The sequence below is a fragment of the Amyelois transitella genome, chromosome 5 (assembly GCF_032362555.1).
Source record: "Amyelois transitella isolate CPQ chromosome 5, ilAmyTran1.1, whole genome shotgun sequence".
NCBI lineage: Eukaryota > Metazoa > Arthropoda > Insecta > Lepidoptera > Pyralidae > Amyelois > Amyelois transitella.
Window position 1 is genome coordinate 3,286,870 of NC_083508.1, and position 22,972 is coordinate 3,309,841.

The 22,972-nt window shown below is 35.7% G+C and overlaps 5 protein-coding genes across 5 annotated transcripts; 4 read left to right on the forward strand and 1 right to left on the reverse strand.

Moving 5' to 3' along the window:
* The first annotated feature begins 822 nt into the window (after positions 1–822).
* LOC106139204 (uncharacterized) lies at positions 823–7,250 on the forward strand. Its single transcript, XM_060944367.1, has 8 exons — positions 823–1,021; positions 1,111–1,208; positions 2,090–2,257; positions 2,657–2,808; positions 4,111–4,307; positions 4,779–4,859; positions 5,272–5,419; positions 5,824–7,250. Exons 2-8 carry the CDS (start codon positions 1,132–1,134, stop codon positions 6,081–6,083), a joined length of 1,083 nt encoding a protein of 360 aa, XP_060800350.1. The 5' UTR covers positions 823–1,021; positions 1,111–1,131; the 3' UTR covers positions 6,084–7,250.
* Positions 7,251–9,689: 2,439 nt separating this feature from the next.
* Positions 9,690–10,811, forward strand: LOC106141905 (uncharacterized). Its single transcript, XM_013343541.2, has 2 exons — positions 9,690–10,391; positions 10,481–10,811. The coding sequence occupies exons 1-2, from the start codon at positions 9,931–9,933 to the stop codon at positions 10,539–10,541; spliced, it is 522 nt and encodes a 173-aa protein (XP_013198995.2). The 5' UTR covers positions 9,690–9,930; the 3' UTR covers positions 10,542–10,811.
* A 1,859-nt stretch (positions 10,812–12,670) lies between these two features.
* Positions 12,671–13,969, forward strand: LOC106139193 (uncharacterized). Its single transcript, XM_060954800.1, has one exon. The coding sequence runs from the start codon at positions 13,329–13,331 to the stop codon at positions 13,857–13,859; it is 531 nt and encodes a 176-aa protein (XP_060810783.1). The 5' UTR covers positions 12,671–13,328; the 3' UTR covers positions 13,860–13,969.
* Positions 13,970–15,694: 1,725 nt separating this feature from the next.
* Positions 15,695–19,311, forward strand: LOC106141903 (sulfotransferase 1C4-like). The gene is made up of 7 exons (XM_013343539.2): positions 15,695–16,018; positions 16,379–16,513; positions 16,734–16,833; positions 17,313–17,638; positions 17,839–17,933; positions 18,461–18,641; positions 18,904–19,311. The coding sequence occupies exons 1-7, from the start codon at positions 15,928–15,930 to the stop codon at positions 19,008–19,010; spliced, it is 1,035 nt and encodes a 344-aa protein (XP_013198993.2). The 5' UTR covers positions 15,695–15,927; the 3' UTR covers positions 19,011–19,311.
* Positions 18,905–22,528, reverse strand: LOC106137884 (sulfotransferase 1C4-like). Its single transcript, XM_060954801.1, has 7 exons — positions 22,323–22,528; positions 21,926–22,060; positions 21,526–21,625; positions 20,696–21,024; positions 20,527–20,621; positions 20,257–20,437; positions 18,905–19,896 (listed from the first exon to the last, which is right to left on the reverse strand). Exons 1-7 carry the CDS (start codon positions 22,399–22,401, stop codon positions 19,784–19,786), a joined length of 1,032 nt encoding a protein of 343 aa, XP_060810784.1. The 5' UTR covers positions 22,402–22,528; the 3' UTR covers positions 18,905–19,783.
* Positions 22,529–22,972: the final 444 nt, after the last annotated feature.

A 22,972-nucleotide genomic window follows, 5' to 3' on the forward strand; every position in this document is an offset into this window, starting at 1 on the left:
AAATTATAGATCTATACAAAAGTTTATTTTGTTCTTTTTAGGGCAAATATTTATTTCATTTTTACCTTAAAATATTAAACAACAAAAATAACAAAATTAAAAGTAACCATCCAATGCGCTACATAGAGATTTAATAAATTGATGTGATTGCGCGAATCGTAATGACTTTGAGGGAGTATTTCTTCTTCTTCGGTATTCGACAACGAAAATAAAATGAACTTTCATAAGGGAAAGTTAAAAATAATAATAACTTTGCTCAGGCTTAGTAAACAAGTCTATTCCTCACGCAAGAACAAAAAAATAGTTTGATAGAAATGTTATAAACATAAAGCAATTACTGTGCAACAAACAAACAAACGATTACTTTCAGGCTTCAATATTATTTATTATGTATTACTTATTCCATAAACGATATTTCGAAGAATTCATTCCTCCATTTAAATGAAAACCATTTAAAAGTATGTACGGAATGAAATTTAAGAAATATATAAGAAATAAGTTATGAACACAAACTGTTATATCATTAAATGCAACTTTGATACAAATAAACGTCAATTTCTCGTAAAAGTTTTGTGTATAATCTTAATCATTCTGATTATGGGCAACTATGATGACGACTGTTCTTATTAGTTATGTTTTTGTGTGTGTAAACTGTTACTGCATGCGTTTGGTGACTCAGGTTTTGGATAAAATTAATTGCGACACCACTTCTTCTGTGTTCCATTGAGCATGCATGAGTGGACTAGAATAGGTAGCCTTTTGCCAGAGTTGGTAAAAATAATATGACTGACATTGACATTATACACAAATTAACATTGTCAATGTCAAAACTGAGAAAATAATTCATCAATACAATTTCTTTGACCTCAACACAATTAAATTTATGTTTTTATTGTTTACATGATGTAAAGTTTATTTATTTCGGGTCCATAAAAGATTCACTAAAACCGCGATACGATACCCAAGTACATATTATTAATCTGGGCCACGAATGTCTTATTCGTTGTGATTTCTTAGCGTAGTAAGTCCTTAGGGAATTATTATTTTTTGGTTCTTATTTTCTGATTTGTGGTACATGATCTTACATGCACGTGTTTATAAAAATTCCAGTATTTTTTGGCTTTGACCAATATGGAAGCTGATTCAACCACATATGATAATACAAAACCTTTAAATGATGATTGTTTTCCATTTCTTGTTAGTGCGGGGTAAGTAAAATGAAGTTTTATAACTAACTATACTGTAGTTTCCATACGTAGGTAGGTATATAAAATCAAGCCTCTTTCTTGGAGGAGTATTTAGTTATTTATGTCCACAAAAGAATATACTGGACCCTTTTTACACAGAAATTTTAGTGTTGTACTCTGCAGCAACGCCCCCTGTTGGAATTTTTGTTCTACCTATGGCAATTTAATGTACAATAGAAGAACATTATGTACAAAAAACAATTTAGTATGTCCGTACAGTAAATTTAAGAAAGAATGATACTTTATAGGGTGCTGCTAGAGAGTATACTCTACAGCAGCGCCACTCAGAATACTTACTTGTATTAATACTAGAAAACTGATTTTTTAATCAGACAATGTACGAATGTTTGTTAGTATGTATGTCTTAGAATACAAATTTTAGTACTGAGGTGTAGTACTTCAATTAAAAGCTCTTCTGGTATACCCATGAGAGTAAAGATGAATATTGGAGCATAATGGTGTATGCATTAATCAAGAACTAAACACATTCAACATATTTAACTAAACATGGAACAATAAACTAAATAACATTATTAAACTACACATATATAGTTTATATTGAGAGGTAATAGTCCTTATCTCATCTTTTGAATCAGGAAAGAGTTTGAGAACCGTGAATATCATGCAATAAAGATTTCCACAGTTTAACAGCATGAACAGAAAAAAAACAGGAGTAAAATCTTTCTTTTACTCCTGTTTTTTTTCTTTAACTACTACTTACAGGACTTTTCCTGTAAGTAGTAGTTACTTACAGGACTATCAGTTTATTCATGACTGTTGGCTCTGTCTACCATGCAAGGAATATAGACGTAATTATATGTATGTATGTATGTTATTTTCAGGAACCTGAAACTATACAGAGAATTTATTGAAAACAATAGTGAAAAGCATCTTGAACACCACATAGTAGATAAATTGCAATCATTAGGCTTGTTGCCTGATAGTGTTCCATGTATCACAAAAAGTCCAGATTGTAAGGTGGTGAGGAAACCAGCAAGAGTCATTGATAAGTGAGTATTTTAAAATCATAGATCTAATATAAAAGATGACATTGATTGACTGAGATAATCCACACAGCCTAAACCGCTTGAGATCTTGAGATTAGAAATTCCCTTAGTCCTCTATGCATGCACTAAAAGAGGATTTTATGAAAATCTATTATTAATTATATCATAGTCTTTCTATAAGGATTAGTTATCCTGACTGTGGTGTAGAAAGTGACTGAATGTGACAACTATTGCATTAATACTCTATTTATTCTTAAACACACATAATATATACTTAATGCTAACTTACGCTTTACTACCACACTAAAACACCCTCACTGATACAAAACTGATGTTCCAATTCCAAAACACTACCATTTTTTCACAGCCATCATTCTATTAATTTAACCCATTTATTTCCAGGGTGCAGTGGTACTGCAAAGTCTGTAAGAAGAGGCAACCAATCCGAACTGGGTCATTCTTCATGCGGGTCCAGTGTTCACTCCTTCAGACCTTGCAGATCATCCTCGCGTGGTGTGAAGATGCCGACTATGCAATTGCTGCGGAGCATTTCAGTAGGTTTACTTACTGTAATAGTTGCTGTAAGCCTAAAGATTTAAAGACAGTGCTACCCTGTAAAACAATATAAAAAGAAGTAATGTGAAATTTAACATAATATTGTTGTACGTATTGAAATCATTACTTTTATACTCATTTCATCCACGATTTTGTTTTGAGAGATCTATATTTGTCAAATTTACGGCCAGTGAAAATGCTAGTATAGTTTGTTCCGCCGCTTCTTCAACACATGCGCTTTAGAAACGGTAATAGTTGTGATTAGATTTAAGTGATGTGATGTCAATAAGTGATACATAATATACAATTATGAAAATAAATTTATTTTATTCTATTCTAATAGTATAACTTTAATTTCCTTAATTACCTTTATATAATCTATTATTTGCACCTTCATATGATAAAAAGAATAGAATATTTAAACTAGAGCCTTCTATTCCCAATTTTACTTATATCCCTTCATTGGTTAAGCTATGATAGCGGAACAAACAGAATTCACATTTAAGATATTTTGCACAGCTTACAGTAATTTATATTATAATATTCAGTTTACTTATCCTTATTAGAAATTTCTGAGCATGAGAACTGTTTAATTAATGTAATCATATTAATAACATACAATTGAACAATTTTTCCATGCAAACCAACTCAGTGTATTGGTGAGTACCCATAGGTTTGTTATTTAATATTTTTGTCCAACTGGGAAATAGTAAAATGACACATGGGACTATGGGGATTGCTTTTTACAAATGTCAACCGTCGCCAAAGAAGACAAGTTAACCAATGGGTTTGTGTAGAAGACTGGAAACCTTTCGGAACCTGGTTATGATCTAAATTCATATATAGTGGTTAGTGGCTGAGGGCGAATGGAAGAAACGCAAAGGTGAGTGAGGGGAGACTGGGGTTTTCAAAGATATTATAGCCTAGTTACCACGTACGTACAAGATCCATGGTCACCTTGGTCTCGTCTAATTAGTAGTCAGGATGTAACTAAAGACTAAGTCTACTACGTCTTTCCACTTGCCAACATTCTTGCAAATTTCCCTTGCTTTAACCACATTCATGACTCTCTTCATGCAAGTTTGTTACCACGCAAAGATATTAACTTTGCCGTGTTATTCTGGGCACCAATACAAAGGTTAGCAAGCTGTCACTATTTGAATCTCAATACTATCATTAAGCCAAATAGCTGAACGTGGCCTTTCAGTCTTTTCAGGACTGTTGGCTCTGTCTACACCGCAAGGGATATAGACGTGACCATATGTATGTTAGTATGTATATTAACTTATAAACTCTTTCAGATGTCAAACCAAAAGTGGCACTGATGATCTACGACAAGCTTGATGATTTGGCGGTCAAAGAGCAGAGTACGTACAAGCTCGGCGGCGAAGGCAGTGTTGTGTTGGCGGACCTGTACCCAGACTGCCTCAACCGGCTGTCTCCGGACACCACGGACCAGCCACACGTGCACAGGATCCTCATGCTCGCTGATACTAATGTGAGTTTGACATTTAATTTTAAGAGTAAGTGAAATATTTTAAAACGCAAACGAAGCATATAATGTATTTGTTTTATAATACTTTAATTTAGAAAACGAATAAATTGGCAGGCGCCTGTTTGTTTTGTTTACTGTCTAAACTAAGAAAATGATTTTATAAACAAATTAAAAATAGTTTATTGACTTTTTAAACGACTTCATAAAAAGGAGGAGGTTCACAATATGACCGTATTTTTTTCCTGCACAATATGAATACAATAAGTATTTGCTTTTAACAGAAAAAAAGGCTACCTAAAGGTACCCTTTGACATAAAAGTCAGATCGGATAGAATCCTTAGGTCATCAACGCAGTAGGTACTGAATTTGGAATTTACCTGTTTCTCTAGTGGCGGAACCGTGGAGAGTAGACTATACAAAATATACATAGATAAACATTTCTGAAGTTAATTATGAATCTTTTCTGCATTTCAGCACATTCCTACACATTACCAGCTGCACGTAATCCGAGGCGATATGAAAAAGGGTGACCTTATCAACTCCACAGACGATCAAGTAGGTATTTTGATATCAAACTAATACTATTAATATTTCTATCAATTGTTAAATTTAAAAAAATTACTTTTTTTCATTTGTATTTGAGATTGATTTTATTATTATGCTTATTGACAAATACCTATAACTAAAAAAGGTTGATTTGCTTATTGATCAAGTTCGTGTCAGAAAGTAAAAACGTGTAAAAACTTTGCTATATCCTCACGGTTCCACACGGGTACCATTTATTGCCTCTCCCAAGGTCATCCTGTTTCCATACATATATACATAAAATCACGCCTCTTTCCCGGAGGGGTAGGCAAAAATATCCGTCTACAACTTACCAAGATTATGAATATGATACGTAAGACAGCAAAATACTTTACTATATAATACTATAGTTATAATCCATATAATCTCCCCCTCTATTCAGGCATTAAAGAGCGAGATAGAACATACGGTGTCAGTATTGACGTCTCCCTCTAGCACGGTGATAACCGGCACCAGTGTGCCCAGCTTGGACGGCGCGGCGACAATGCAACAATTGGCGCAACACTGCGATCTGCACATGCAACATTTCTGTAAGTTTACAATTTGTTGATATCATGTTATTAGCGTAAGTCCATTACCATCTTAACTAGTTAAAGTAACCAGAGGTGACGTATGATTTCCGGCACTAATAAAAAAAAGAATAGGACCACTCCATCTCTTTCTCATGGATGTCGTTGTAAAATGCGACTAAGGGATAAGCCTATAAAATTGTAATTCTTTTTATAGGCGATATGCTAGCAACCTGTCAATATAAATCTCAATCCTTTCATCAAGTCAAATCGCTGAAAGTGGCGTAGGTATCAGTCTTTTGGACTGACATTTGGCTCTGTCTACCTCGCAAGGGATATAGACGTGATAGTTGTAAGTAGTCTGTTTCTGAATTCATTTGAATAAAGGTCGTAATCTAAGAATCTTTAATGTATGTTTGTGTCAGTGAGTACTCGCATCTGGCGCCAAGCGGTGAGCCTGTGCGCGGCGTCGCGAGAGCTGTGCGCGGGCGCCGCGGGGGCGGGGGCGGGGGCGGGGGGCGCGGGGGCGGGGGCGGCGTGCGCGGGCGCCGTGCAGCGCTACCTGCGCGCCGCGCTGTGCCGGCTGCGGCTCGGGGACGGCCTCTACCAGCAGGCACTGGCGCTCGTGGCGCGGGACTACACTGACGGCAACGGTGGGCAACACTCTTTGACGCCTGCTGTGTAGACGCGCATTTGAAATTTTTAATAGTGTAAATGTACATAGACAAAATGGTTGCCTTCTAGGCAGCCGCAACAGGTGGAGGGAGTCCACCTGTTGCGGTATGAAGGCGGTTTGTACCAGCAGATTTGACAGAGAGCGAAGATATGCGCAAGCGCATTAATAAGTTGATTGAATTTATGTACTTATAGATTTGAGTAAGTATTTTTATTACCATACGACTTGTGCATTTTTTAAGTCGATTACATTCGAATTGTTGACGAATCCGGAATATTGTCAATTCATATTACGATTATGTTTTTTGTTTTATTAAATGTTAAATATACTCACCCTAAAATTTTATTTTCTTACGAAATCGTAATAATATTTTAGATTTAGTGTAGGTTCAATATTGCATAATATTTTCGTTATTTCTTAGTTATGTTCAGTTTAAGTGACATTCATGGTATTACTAGGCTTAAATTTAGTTTGTAGTAAGTAATAGTTTTATTTACTTTTTCCTGTGTCATAAATCCAAGTGCCTTTTTATGAATATGTGTAAAACTTGTCTTCCGAAGTGCTTTGACATTACATTTTAACAAAATTATATTATTTTCATAAAAACTATTGAATTTGTAACAAATTGAATTATACATGGCGTTGAAGAGTTGAAAATGATTTATTTATATAGTTATCTCGAATAGATTTGAAAATATTGTTAATTTGATTAATTATTCTCCTAAAACAGACCTACTGACATTAACTAAAAACATTACATACGTACAGAATTCATCATTACGGATAACTGTTATATGTGTAGTTTGTCTTAGATAATAAAAATTCATATATTTTTATTTATATTCGCGTTTGTTATCGATTTTTTCGAAAAGATATTCCAATAGGTATGACACTTGCCTTATCCCTATTTTTAAGAATTTTATCGATTGTAGCAATGATATTATCTGTATTGTGTCACTTTTAATTTGGATATTATGAGTGTTTCATAAATATTATTTATATTTAGGAATCTTGCACAAAACTGTCTTCCTTAACAAATAGATATTACTCGATATTGAAGGTTGTTTCCATTCATAACTTTGTCATTGTTAAAGTTACTTATATTTAAGAGTTAAATAAGATGCGGTTGAAAGTTTACGCATATTGAATTATCAATAAAATATATTTTGAAATAATGCCTGCAGTCTTTGATTAAACATATTTTTTAACCTCTGAAATAGACACATTATCAACTTGAACCTAATTATTTCTTTTATCTGATGTTACCTAATCCTAGGACAATCTGGCATCCTTTTTTGTGAAAAAGCATCTCTACCAAACAAAGAAAAACTCTTATAAAACATACATAAAATTATTTTTAAAACCAACGACGCTTTAAGATATTTTTTTTTAACTGTGTTCCATTTCACGGCTATTTTTTCTAGTGATTCTAGTCTTGAGCATTACACGCGACTGAGTTTGTTGCATCGTCATCCACCTTTTAAAGCGTTCTATATTATAACAGTGTATTGACATCAATTAAGTTAATAATAATAGCCAAACAAGCTGACTGTTTGTGGAGCAACCTCGTGGTAAGGGCAGTAAATGATCGTTTACCGTTTATCGGCACGGCGCGGTACAGTTAGCTAGAGGCGAGCGCAGGCGCATCCAACAGGTTGCTTTGACCAAACTGTGCCACGGCAGGGCTGCTGCGGTGACTAGCAAGTAATCTGTGATCGGAATCTTATATGGGACCAACTTTCTATCTTTCTATCTTTTCTCATCACGCGTTGTATATTATTCGATATGCGTTGGGCTTGAGAGTCAAGAAATAAGATAGATAAATAAAATTCGAGAGTAGCCGGTCTGTCGCTTCTAATTCATATTTCTTATTATTACAGAAAGTATACGTTATATCATTACACGGGTTCTCCGGCGAAAGATTGATATAGGTAATGAGCCGGTGGAGAAATAGTTGCAATACCTAAGTAGGAAGTGATTATTGTTGATTGCATCAAGAACAACGAATACAGAATATTCTATGCATACAAATTTGTGATATAGAGTTTGTAAATACGAAAGGAGACTTCTTTTTTCTTACGCAGATTGTATGCCTTAGGTACGATTTGGCTCTTTTAGGCTATGAGCTAGCAACGTAAACTATTGCTACAACGTAAGGAATAAATATGTGATATTTGTACATACATACATACATAAAATCACGCCTCTTTCACGGAGGGGTAGGCAGAGACTACCTCTTTCCACTTGCCACGATCATACTTCTCAATGCATACTTCCTTCGCTTTGTGATATTTGTATGAAAGGCAATTTAACAAACTATATTAATATTTACGGACAATTCACATATAATGAGTTAGCCCCAATGTGAATTCGGGAAAACAATTTAAGCGATCAGTACTAAAAACCTAACCCTTAAGTAAAGGTATGCATTGACATATACTTACACAACCCTAACAATTTTGACTCAAAAATTTCCAATGGACACAGGAAATATTTTTGCATAAACATTTAAATGGCATAAATTATGTGTAGCAATTTGGAACACCTTTCCAATTTTAATTAATTATGTATATCTTCTACGAGATCGAGTAAGTCTAGTTCCAAGAAGCTAAAAATAGATTTTACGCGCAGAAATCTGAATAATTGCTTTGTTACGGTTTGTGTGATTCATTCACTCATAATAAATAGATGGGCCTTTGGTAAATACCTCCCTAATTAATGACTTGTGTGTCCCTGTGAAAAATAATGTATAAGTAGGTACTTACCGGCTTTTGGATTTAATGTAATTGATTTCAATTCAACCTTGATCAAATCTGGGTCGTCCTGGTGAACGACCAACTAGAAAATATTATTTGTCTTATATTATTTGTATATGTAAATAATAGTTGTTACAATTGTCGACCCAAGTGTAGGGGGGGGACACAAAAATCTACACACGCAAGAAACCTGCGTTAAAAAGCTATAAAATATATTTTAAACGTTAATATCGAATCTTCTTTTAAGAAAATATATAATCTGAACATTGAGGCTGCTACGATGCCCTCTACGAAACGCGTTGAACTTTTTTGTATAGGTAAATCTTTTATAAGAAGCTGGGCTAGCTTCGGTAATAGCCGTAAATTGTAATTTCACGGTGTTTCCGATCACCAAATTGTACTTCAGTAGTTTGAAAGTAAAAAATTAAGCATTGTGGAAGATTTGAGGGAACTTATATATTACAAATTTAATCATTATAAATAAATATTCTATTCATCGACATTTAAGATGATCATTTCTGTCGCTGTTTTTGACTGATAGCGTCGCGTGATTTCGTAGATATGTCGCCACATTTTCTCCATGTGTTTTACCTATAAGAATTGTTATTAAACCTTATCGCGCAATTTCGTTTTGTAAATATTTGTTATTATTTATAAAATTTGCCAAATGAAATGCTTATTTTGAAATAGATCTATGATGGTTATAGGTACTTACCTAGAAAGGCTTCGGTTGCCATTGATACGTCAGCATCTTTTCCTTGTAAAAAAGACAAATGAAAAAGTTTACAAAAATAATTTTACCATAGAATGTAAGTACCTACCCTTCGTTTTTAAGATTCCTACCATAAGTAGGTATGTACGTTACTCAATGTTTATCTACAGTTTCATTCATAGTTGAAATTATTGTACAAAATTATAGGAAGTGTAGATTAACATCGGTGATAGTTGTATTTACTGGAGTGGATTCCAGTTTAGCTGGGAGCGGAGAGGCTGCGGCCGCTGTACCGCTATCTGCGCAAATAAATAAAAGATGCACTGGCGAGAGGTACATAGCGGGCCCTGCGACCGGCATCTCAGTGCGACTCCAGACACCTGTCGAGATGGTCAACTACAAGCGAGTGGTGTGCGAGCTGGCGTTGTTGGCGGCGGCGGTCGCGATAGCGGCGTCCGCGCCGGTGCCTGAGTGCGCACAGAACCACTACGACCAAAGGCAAAACGGCTCCGAAAACTACCGCCTCAACATCGACGGAGTTGTCATCGCCGTCGCCCCCGCGGACTCCCTGCTCGCTGCGGCTTCCGAAATCGATATTAGCGACCTCCTCGGCGATCTTGAAGACTTCAATGACATCCAGAAACCTACTAAACCGTCTATCAACACAAACAGCCCGGTTAAACCAGAAGACCCGAAACCAGAGGAGAAACCGCAAGATCTGAAGCCGGAGGAGGCCAAGCCGTCGTTCGACCAGCCCGCTGCAGCGCCCTTGGCGGACGTCTCTTTGGACTCGGAAAATAAACCGCTGAAAAAAGACGCGTCGACCAGGAAACACGAGAAAGCTCAGAAGTAAGCATAACTAAGCACTAAACCGTAAAACGTAGTTATACTATAGCATAGAAAAAATAATTTTCTAAATGTGATCCTCTTTGTTGCAGACTGAAAAACAGGCTGGCTCATTTGTTGATGCCTTTATTGAGAAGAAACCGCCATCATTAAATAAAAAGTGACCATATTGTGAAAAGACTAGAATTTAATTTTCCATGTAACTAACTACGTATTAAAGTATACGGACATGTTCCCATAGGAATGGCAAGCGATCATAACATAATAAATAAATTAAGATCTATACTTATTTATTAGTAAATAATTTGTGAACACGAGTGATACGATGCATTTATTATTGTGTAAGTTTAGGTATAAGCTGTGGGTTTAAGTAAACGTAATTTTAAGTATTGTGTAATATGATTGTTTCGTTGAAAATAAATGTCAGAATTCTTATTTAAAAATCCTAAAATACACTCGTATTATTTTATTGTTATTTATTACTGTTCTATTTTTCGTATTTATTTACCAATGGTCAGGATATAGGTTACCCTTAGTTTTGATTTTATACCCAATATCAATATTTATGAAAATTAAAATAAAAATTTACCTGTTACCTACATGTGAAGTCAATACTTTTCCTAGTATTCATCAGTCTATTTGTATCAATAATTTAAATTATATTTTATTTTTTAATTACCTAAGTTAGCAAACAGGTAGTTTCGAGTTTCATTTTGAGTCATGAAAGCTAGTTATTTCACTCAATTGATTTTATCCCAATCTTAAACCTTATATTATTAATAAGTACAGCTCATCGAGCTCAGTAATATGTAAGCCGAATGAATATTTAAAGTAACTTGTAATATTTATAATTTCAGAAATATTGCCGGTACCTAATATTTTGTCGATAATTATTTATTATATTTTCCTCGGTAATTTCGATTAAGTATGCGCTCTTTTAATTTAAGCAGCATGTCCTAGATTGGAGATTTGAATAGACACACTCGATTCTAATTGATGCAAGTCTGATGTCCTCGAAAATAGTTCAGAAACTTCTTTACAGAGATACTATTCAATTTAAAAAAAAATTGTTAAGTACCTATGTATTTACAAATAGAATTTGTTTTGCATTTATGCGGCCAGACAAAAATAAGGTTCATTATAGACCAAGACCGATAGATATTTGCTTTAAGTACTTAGTTATTGGTTGATACACCACGACTGTAAATTTTTAATGAGTTGGCAATTCACCAAAAAGACCCCAATCCTAGTAGGTTAACGGCATCGATCTATCTATTTATTCCGGCTTTCAAACAGACTTCACTGAACTGGCTATCTATAAAAAAATAGGGGTTGATGATAAAAGGGTAAAATATTTGGGTTGTATGTATTTTTTAATGAGACATAGTTCATAAAAAAAATAAAGAAACTAAAAAAGTCTAAAAATTTAAAAAATGTTAAGGGTGGACAACCCTTATCACTAAGGGGTATGAAAAATAGATGTAGGCCGATTCTCAGACCTACTCAATATGCTCACAAAATTTCATGAGAATCAGTCAAGCCGTTTCGAAGTACGCGAACGAACATTGTGACACGAGAATTTAAGATTTTGAGCTCTGAAGCTGAAGCTGATGCTCTGAAGCTACTCTTTGAGCTAGAATACACTATTGGAAATATTATGTATGCCCGCGGGTCCGCTTGCATGAAAAGTACCCTATGTCATTCTCCGTACTCCACACTGGTTATTTTATAACATCACTTTTGAGATAATATTACATAAATAGCAGACAAATAAAACATACATAAAATTATACCTCTTTCTAGAAACCGCTGACCACACAGGCGTTTCTCAGCTTTTCTCGCCCATTGCGTCAGAAAAAGTCCTTCTTAGCAAAGTTTTCTGATTAGCAAAGAAGTAATTTAAACGAGCTTTCCCATGTGTGTTATACTTACCTACGTCGACGTATTATACTACATTATATACTACGAGTAGGTACTATATACGTCTAGGTACTATTAGTCATATTTAATACTAGCTGTGACCGCAACTTAGTTTGCGAGCGGTTTGAAACAAGTGATTCTTAGAATAGTTATTACTAAGAATAATGATAATGAACTAAGAAATTGGCGAGGTACAACAAAAAATTAACTGTGAAAGTTCATATATGTACCTGTAGAGATGGCGCCCTCTAACAGACACAGGGTGCCGTTTACAGCCGTCCGTTGGCCTTTGTACCCTTAAACGTTCGTGTTGTGAATGATGCGCCATTTAGCTATATTTAGCCGTTATCAGGCCCGGACGTGCGACGCGAAATGAGAAACTCGGCTATCTCGGGTGACCCGCGGTCACTGTCACACTCAGATCGAGGTACACAGCTCCATTAGACCGTGCGATACGGAAACTATTAAATGAAATTTTAAATTATTTCGAAAACATATAAATGCACAGGGAATGTTGTACAAATTGAGCTGAAAGGTAGAGAGTACAGAACTAAAATTTCCGGTTTCCCACGAAATGACTAGTTTTATCTGAATTCTAGATGAATAGTTATATGGACATGGTGCATATAAATTGAAGTTGAGAGCGTCCTATCTTTTATAGAATTCAAAATCCCACAATATGATGATTTTTCATTGAACACAAGATTTGGTGTGCAAAAATATTTCACTTTTCATACTTATATGAAAAAGATGTAAACAAATCATCATAGAGATGGAACCTTCGAAATCTTCCCATCAAATCAGCTGCCGTCTTATTGAGAGTGACAGATGCATATAATTATAAATTTGCGTCCAAGCGATGACGAGCGTTATTGGGTTTGTAGTGGCGGCTGACCCGAGCTCGTGTCGTGTTCACCGTTACCGTGTGCCCGTTTCGACGCGACTGGTTCGCGAGTGCTCGGTAAAAGCGAGGCCGACGAAGCCGGCCGGCAGTCCGCGTTGGAGCCCCGACCGCACGCGATGCTGCTGCTGGCTCTCTCCGCAGCCCTGGCGGTTGCCGCCGCCGCCCCCGCCTCCTACGACCAGCGCCAGGACGGCGACTTCAACGTCCGCGCCGACCTCCAAAATGTAGTCCTACTCATCGCTCTACCCAAAAAAATGCCAGTCTCGTCGGATTTTCTAGATCTGTTCAGGAAGAACGTAAAACATAACGAGCTGCAGGACAGGGCGGATCACGTTATGGACGCGTTCGTCGAGCCTAGCACGCCGTACCGAGTGGAGATCGGGACGGACCGGTCGTCGGACGGTGACGGCAGAGCTGTCGAGGTGGTGATAGCTGGTCGTCGTCACGGCAGCGTGGAGAGTGAGGACACAGACTCCCGGGAGTACAAGCTCGTGGGCGCTATGGAGCAGTGCGGGCCCGACATGGAGCGCGACCCGGACACGCTGGCCTGTCGCGCCAAGCTGCCGGATCGCCCGCCGGAGCCCCAGGACTCCAAACTAGACGACCCAGCCACGGCGGTGCAGCCCGAAGTCATCCCCGTCGCGTAGTCTCACGATCTCTGCATGTATATAAGTTATTTATTTATTTGAAAGCTTCCGCCATTTTAATTTATTGTAAAGTAATTCTTATTTTTGTTAAGTAAATAAAGATTAAAATTTGACCATTGTTTTTATAAATTTATTCTACTAATAACTCCTTGCTGGTCAAGCAAGGAGTAATTAGTAGTCCCTTGTGTCTAGTGATTTATGTATGTACTTACAGCTTGATATTATTATTATGCGGTGTCTTTTTTAAATGATTCGTGAGAGAGAGAGAGAGAGAGAGAGAGAGAGAGATGCAGCTGTGATAAAGTAACTATTAAAATTATATTTACCACTTTCGTTTGCGTGCACAGTAAAGTAACGCAATGAATCATATTTATTTTATAGTTTTGGAGACTTATACCTTTATTATTATAGTCTTATCAATGCTGGCTTGGTGATAGCATGAATAAGTTATATCAAAATATTGACTTGTCAGTGGCATTGATGTAAACTGTAAATTAAATATATGTCAGAATATTTTGACTTGTTCTCGTGTAGGCCTACGCCTTAACAAATAATTTAAGTAGGTACTTATAATCCTTCGGAATAATCTAATATAAACTTATAAGTTCAATTCAAACATCATTCTATGGTTAATATCTTTTTCTTTCATTAAAGAAAAGACCTAATACAAACTAACTAAAGTATGTCCTTTAAAGTTTTTTACCGATATTTTTGTTAGATTTCTAAAATGAACTAGGATAGTTCTTACGTAAATACTTTCAATTACCAATCAAAGGACTTTTATTGTTTAGGTACTATTTAAGGAATTATATTGACTTATAGCACACGATACTTCGCCTTTATTTTTGATAAAAAAAGATGAATGTTTTGACGATGGATGTTTTGATTATACCTACAATAATAAAGATAGGACTAATCTACAGGTAGGTAACTAGGTAGGTTATGAGTGGCTTGTTTTTTAAAATGACATTGAAATATAATCTAAAAATGCCCTGATAAAAATTAATAAGTACAAAATTTCTTCTTAGGATTCATTGCTCTCTTAGGGTTTTATTTAAATAAAACCTTATTTTTTTCCCATCAAAAGTAGCCTTTGTTATGTGTACTCCTGAAGATCTGTCTCTGTGCCAAATCAGTCCAGTAGTTTTTACAAACAAAATACAAATGTGGGAACATAACTTTGACAAATATTATTATAATTTTCATTATTTTTATTTGAAAAGTATTAACAGAATAAGTAAGTTGACAGTAAGTATTTCAACAGAATCTAGTGATTATACAATTAATAGTTTGCCCACTCGCCGTACTTTGCCCACAGTAATCACATACACATTTAGTTTTGTTTGACACATTGTTAAATACTAAGAAATGAATGTCCTATCTAATAACTATCGTGGTATGTCAAACGTGGACATGTTTCTTTTGAATTAGTTTTGGTAGTAAAGTATTTTGTATTGTAGTAAGTATTTTAAGACCAACTGATATGCACAACTAGTTGTGCCTTATAACTTATGCCCGTAGACATAAACACATACTTGTCATTAATTTTTTATTGCCCATACGCACAACTAAGTGCAATCGATAAGCTAGATCATAAAAACTCTCACAAATATGAATAACGTGATATGGTTACTCCAAGTACCTAGGCGAAATTATCGGACGTGTAAATCGTCTCTATTGTTTACTTAAAATAAGGACATTTTTCCTTTTTTAACACGTATTCAATTCATATTTATTTCAAATATGTATCTATATAAATTTAAAACATTTAATTACTAAAAAGTTAGCATGGACGTAAACAAAATTATTATCTAACCTTTAAATGAAGCCGTCTTTACAGTTACAAATCTTCGATCGTGTGTTTACTAAATATGATTTATCTAAAGGAAAACCAATGAAATCGTTTCAAGCAAAATAAGTTATTTTACTATGCGGAACACATCAAATTCAGTCACAACTCTAATTAATATGTTCTCCATCTGAACAGTGTTTATCAATATTTTTTTAGTAAGTGAACATTGCCCTGCGAAGCAGTATAGGAAAATATTTATAAAAAATTAAAAATATAATGGGTACTAAAGGTGAGGAAAGTTTTCCTCTAGAAATACGGCGATTAAATGAAAAGGAGCAAGCTGAAGTGTCGAAAGACATAGAAGGAGGTTAGTGTGCTAAAATATTAGAAATCAAGAGCAGAATATATATTTTTCGGTATGCAGCAAAAAAAAAATGATTAAATTCAATGTTTTAAACATACGTCTTATATTCAATTCAATTTATTGTCGTTTATATTACACGAAATCGACCGGATCTGACCTCAAATCCAACACCTTCCTTCTAGTGTGCGTTATCCTTTTACGAGTCCGCTAATAATCAAGATCCCGCAGGAAACTTAACCCAGCTTGGATCACAATAGTCATTACCATTAGTCATATCCAAATATCTAAATAGCAAAATCTCAAGGATCACAATAGCAAAATCCCTCATAAAATATAACTTAATATTGATCCTACTGTTGCCAGGTTTTATGAAGCACTGCTTTCGTGTCGGTCCGCAAGGTTATTTCTTTTCGGATCCCTTTGAACCCCTCATTCCACAAATATACAACTTGGAGCTTCGAGCTGACGATGTCTTTATTGCAACTTTCCCAAAGGCAGGTGAGTACACTTTTATTCCTTCATTATTTGAACCTACCTAACCCTACCTATTTCGTGTTAAGTAGTTTAGTAATGATTAAAGCACGTAAGTAGGTTACTATTTTTGGTAAGGTTTAAGTATTAACTTATTTTTAAAATAGCTCCCTGTCTCTTTTTTATATAAATTTAAAAAGTTCTTATACCTAATGAGACTGAATAAATTAAATAACTATTATTTCAGGCACAACCTGGACCCAAGAATTGGTGTGGTTGGTTGCCAACGAATTGGATTACGACACCGCCAAAAGAGTCCCTCTCACGGTGCGATGCCCATTTTTAGAGTAAGTGAATGAATGAAATTAAGCTCAGACAATAGAGAAGACCAAGCTCTAATTAAAGCTTTAACAAATCATTTGTAAGCTGGTAGTATTTTATAAGACCTTTAAATTTCTGGACAGCTCTTAAACTAAAAAGTTTGTTCCTACTTAAAACAATACAAAGAACTTTCTTTTTCAGTATTTAAGTGGTTGTAAATCAACGTATCCATCTCACAGTCACAGTCTATTAACTCCATAAGACTTTTGACGTGGTGAGGAAAAGTATCTTTATGTGAACGGAATGTGCGGGCGAAACATCCTCCTTTCACATTCACACTTAATACAAAACAACTAAAACATATGTGATGCTTGTGGAATTTAAACCCACCATTTCATGTCGTTAAGGTACACTAAGCGTAAGCACGTTGATGTTAGAAAAACTGGTGATGCATTAAAACATGCATAAATAATGCATAAAGATGAAAAGTTTAATTTAATTTCAGATTTTCAGTATTTTCCCACAACGATGTCGGACAGGCTCTGATAAAACAAGCATGCGAAGTAGATAAAACTAAATATGAAATTGCCAAAAATTTAAAGAAAAATGGTATCGAAGTGGCTAATGAATTGCCGTCTCCGAGATTTATAAAGACTCATCAACCCTTCTCGTTGCTTCCTCCAGACCTTCTCGAGAAGACCAAGGTGGTGTATACTGCCAGGGACCCGAGAGATGTCGTAGTCTCATACTATCATCATCAGAAATTCATGCCGATTTACGGTTACAAGGGAGAGTTCAAAGATTTTTGGAAACTATTTAAAAAAGATATGCGTAAGTAACCTCTCTACAATTATAACTAAAATTTGTTGGCAAAAAGGTTACTTATTGCACAAACGATATAAAAAGTCATTGACATTCTGCATAATGATAGAGTGGTGAAGGTATCGCTGCTAGTAGGATAGATATTTCTGATTTGCTTGCAATCATATGAAAAGTGCCTAATATAATATAATACGATAAATCTTTTTTAGTTGACTGGACACCATTTTTCTCGCATTTTAGAGAGGCATGGGAATTGAGAAATCATCCTAATTTGTTGTTCCTGTTCTATGAAGAACTTTCAAAGGTGAGTTGTTTGTGGGGAATGAAAGTTAATTAAAGAAATATTTTAAGGCGAGTGTAGGAAAGTTGGAAGGGGAAGGCTTAGACGAGTGTAGGTAGACCTTGATCTAATTGAAGACAAGTGAAAGGTTGAGAGTACCCTAAACCGACAAACTTCCATGGAAATATTGATAACTTTTAGATGAATCAAAATAAGTAAGTTTGCAGTGCAGGGATCAAGGCAAGTGGAAAGATGTAATTTCTGCCTCCTCCTTCTTCTGGTTATAGTCCCAGTATACTCCCTCACTATTCTGGAGAGGAGCGGGGGGTACACGCTTGACCACAGATCCTGGATTGGGCGAGTCCGATTTTTACATGAAGCGACTCCCATATGATCTCCGCAACCTTTGTCAGCGGAACCAAAACCTAAACCAGTGTGCTGGTTTTCTTACGATGTTTTCTCTCACCGTAAAATTATCGTTAGGTATTCAAACTGACGTCGGTACTTATATAAAAATAGTTTACAAGCTCCCCTCTCTGCCTTTTACTCAGGACATGCCTGGTGTCATTCGCCGTGTGGCCAAGTTTCTGGGCAAGACTGTGACAGAAGAACAGATTAGCGGGCTTTGTGAACATCTCAAATTCGAGAATTTCAGAAAGAACAAGTCTGTCAATTATGAGGTCCTAGGAGAACTGGGATTTATCAAAAAGGGGGAGCATTTTGTTAGAAAAGGTAAAAACAATTTGAGAATCCTTTCGACTAGATATTTAATTAGGTTCATTTGCTTGCATTCAGGTTTATCTACTATATGTGTCCCTCCCTAAATTTTGGGCTAGCACTAGCAACCACTGCTTTACACACACACTATTTTAATGTACCCTTGTAGATTTTTCAAGACTTGGCTTTGTCTACACCGCGAGGGACTTGTTACACTGGTATCAGGAAAAGTAATCCATCATCCTTTTCTTCTATTAAAATATGCGTTTTATGTCAGGTAAAACAGGTGGTTGGCGGGAATATTTCGACGAAGAGATGACAAAGGAAGCCGAAGAATGGATGGAGGAGGGGCTGAAGGGAATCGATTTCAAATTTAAATTCTAGAAAGCTTGTCAACTTGTTTTTTTAATACTTTCAATATATGAATTATCTGTATCCTAATAAAAAGTAAAATAACTGAAAAACAAAAAAAAAATTAAAAATAAGAACCTACGAAAGTCTCATTTCTCCACTCAGCTGTCTGGCATGGTGGTCCTTAAAACAATATTAAACCTGTGAAAGGTTTAATATCGTTTTAATTACAAACAACCCATTCTTTTTAAGCTTAAATAATATTGTTATATCAATTCCTACAATGGTTTTTATTTCAATAAATTTATTTTTACTTTGGTTTTTTTCAAAATTACTTTTGGTTTATTAAATAAAATTATATTTATTAATCAAAATTCTAATAAACATTTAAGAGTTTTTAAGTCACAGAGAATTAAAGTCACAGCACTAAAAGTAATAAATACTTAACTTTCTCTGAATAACACAATGTATCAAATCATCACTCACATTGTAGTCATAGATATCAACTTCCTTCAAAATAACTTCCTCGAATTGCAGGAAAACGGAACACATAAAAAATGATTTACTCGTATTATACAGGTAACAACTATAGCAAAGTTTAATTTCGGATATCCTGTTCCTAAAACCTTTCTATAGTTATGGCTGATCTCCAAGTGCAATTTATAGCATCTGTTTAAACTACTCGTATTACTACAGAATTTAACATTTTTACTGGTCAGTAAATTAAACACTGGTCGCAAAACGTGATATTCAACTAATCTTTCGTTGGGAACCAGAGGTCGGTGTCACAAAGATGCATATTTTTTTTAGTCCTTTGTTGGGAACCGAAGGTCGGTGTCCCGAAGGTTCTCCTGCATCCAGCGCTCCGCCTGAAGCGTCATATCGTAATCGAAGTAAGCGCGCCAGCCTCCCGCTTTACCTGAAAGAATATATCACAAAATGTCGGGCATACAATATGGACAAAGTAAGAACTTAACGAAAATCGATATTTCTTAAAAGAAAAAGATAATAGATAAGATAAATGGACCACTCTTATGCCCTTCAAAATCTTGCTTTTAAAATTATTTGGAAGAGACTTCAGTGTCATAATGCACAGACATATAAATTAGAATAAGCAATGACCTTATGTGTAAAAGCTTCACGCATCTCAATTCCATCATTAAACCGAACTTACTTACACCTGAAGGTATCGGCTCTGTCTTCCCCGTGAGGGATAAAAACGTGATTATAATATGTATGGGTATGATCGATTCAAGTAGGTAGAAGTCTGAATACCTACCCTTCCTAATGAAATTTTCTGTTTTATTCGCAAATCCGATCTCTTGCATTTCCTCCGAATTGACGGACTTGTTCTTCCTAAAATTATCGATGTGCAGATGATCGCACAGCTTGCTAACCTGCTCTTCCGACACCGGCTTCTGTAGGAATTTAGCGACACGTCGGACGGCTGCAGGTAAATCCTGAAAAAGCGAATTACTTACATTTCAAAACTTTCTATGACTTTATAATTTCGTTTGTTTTGTAGGGTAGGTAGTATACACACACAAACCTTATATAGTTCTTCGTAAAATAAGAATAACAAGTTGGGGTGACCCCTCTTGGCCCAAGCTTCTTTGACATGAGCGAAATATGGACACCAGTCGACTGAAAGAACAAAATATCTCTATGAAACCTCCAATGCCAAGGGTTCGTAAATTATTCGTAAAAAAAAAACTTACATCCATCCTTCAAGAAAATCTGCCAGAATTCTGGGAAATCGCCCTGGAAATTTTTCAGTTTGAATAGTTTGCTGTGATGGTAGTACGACACGGCCACATCCCTGGGATCTCTAGCCACGTAGACCACCTTCACGGTATCCAGAAGGCTGGGTGGTAGCATTGAAAATGGCAAATGTGTCTTGATGAATCGGGGCGACGGAAGTTTGGCTACGACTTCCATCATTGGGACACTAAACATCTTCATGACCGCTTCGTTGACTGCGGAGTCACCCTTCACCTGGTCACGCGCCCACTGCACCACTTTTGGATCGCTCAGCATCATTGGTAATCTGTAGACGTAATAAGAAATATTGCAGTAGCAACAAAGAAACCTGCGTGAGGTACCAGTAAATAATATTGTAGCATGTACAACACGTAGTACATATTCAGCGAGGTTAACCCAATTCTCACAATTTACCTTAGTATATAAGCTGTGGATTAAACTTTATTATTCATGCATTTCATAAATTCACATATTATTAACCAGTCTTTGTGGTTAAATTTACCATCGCCACAAGAAAGAACATCCTCTCAATTGAAACATGGCGTCGCGTCGTGGAAGATCGTCGCGCGCGCAATGTTAGACGCGATAATTAAAGTTTGCTATTTAGCACTTCTTATCAAATTGTATAATAGTAAACTTTTTTGATTTAGTTTTGCTCGGGGGTTCCTTTTCGTTGCAAAAATAACAGCCTATAGGTACTGAATATAGATGGCGGTAAGTAGTCATATCATAGGTACTTACTACCGATGTACCACTGCTTAATAGTTCTTACCCGAATGACACTTACTCAATAAAAGGAAATCTTTCTTTCAGGAATATTTTCGCTGCAGTTTCGTAATCAAAGTTATTTCCTATTAACCAAACAAGTTCTTGGGTCCAAGTCGTTCCTGAAAGTAACATTTGTAGTAAGATCCTACAAAAATAGTTATAGAGGAAAAAAGCTTAAGAAACAATGTACTTTTTACAGTGACGTATAGACAGAAGTTAAAAATTTTCCTACTTAGTTGGTATTTTTTATAGGTATTAACAGAAATATTAAAAAACTCAGACTATGATGAGCTATGCCTACTTCCAAAGCGGGGTAGACAGAGTCTCAATCTGCTGCGCAAAATGTAAACTTCGAAAAAAATATCTTTAGGAATATAAATATTTTACATAAAATATCTAATTAGAAGGTGGCAAAATACCTGATTTGGGAAAGGTGGCTACAAAAACATCATCCGGTCGCAATTCCATGTTGTACAATTTCATACATTCATTTCTAAATCCCGAAGGAAAGATATATTTCTGAGGGCCCACTTGTATGTAGTCCATTGGAGCACCTAAAAGATTAAACACTTAGATAAATTAAGTATATTTACTATCTTAACAAAAAAAATCATTAATAAAATTGCTATTCCTTTCCTTGTGAGATTGTACACGAGGGCCGCGTAGGGCTCAAAGAGGATTGTATCTACTTAGTTCCTACTTAAATATGAATGCGAAGGTACGTTAAAACGATCCCATCCATAATAACTTCTTCAGTAAGTGAAAGGTGTTCAAATATTACGGTCACGCAATTAAAAAATAAATTTAAAAATGTACCATTAGAGTATTTTCGAATCTCCGCCACTAATTCCGGGGGAGCATCCCTGATTTCCAAAGGGTAGCTTTTTTCAGTCATGGCGGATACGTTAACACTGTGTGAGCCTATATCACAAACAGAATTATGGACAATAGTAATGTACCGGAACCAATAGTCTGATGTTTATGTTTTTAAATCAAATGGAAATTGCCTACAAAGATATGGGGATGTCGTAAACTGCTGGAGGTATCTTAGATATGGCCGATATATCTTTTATCGAATGATAAACAAATTTGTGTTAATGAGGAAAATTTTTTAGTCTATTCGACGGCTAGTGCTGTTGCACTAAAGGTGTATAACTAAATAAACACTAGTTTCTGTCTAGTCTGGGACTACAAAACCAAGCAAGCAAGATTTAACTTGTTTCTTTTTACAAACATACCTACCTACCTGCCTCAGTCACCCTAGCTTATACTGTAGGCGTGCGCTTATTCTACAAGGGTAGGCTGTAACTATAAATTTGTACTAGCTTCGATCCTTAGAAATTACTCCAGCTCCCTCCACACTCATAAAAAGAGTACTTTTCATAGATTGGCGACGATGGGTATGGTTTTTCATGACAACCTTTGGTCAATTCTCCAGAAATCGAAAAAGTTGTGAATGCAGATTA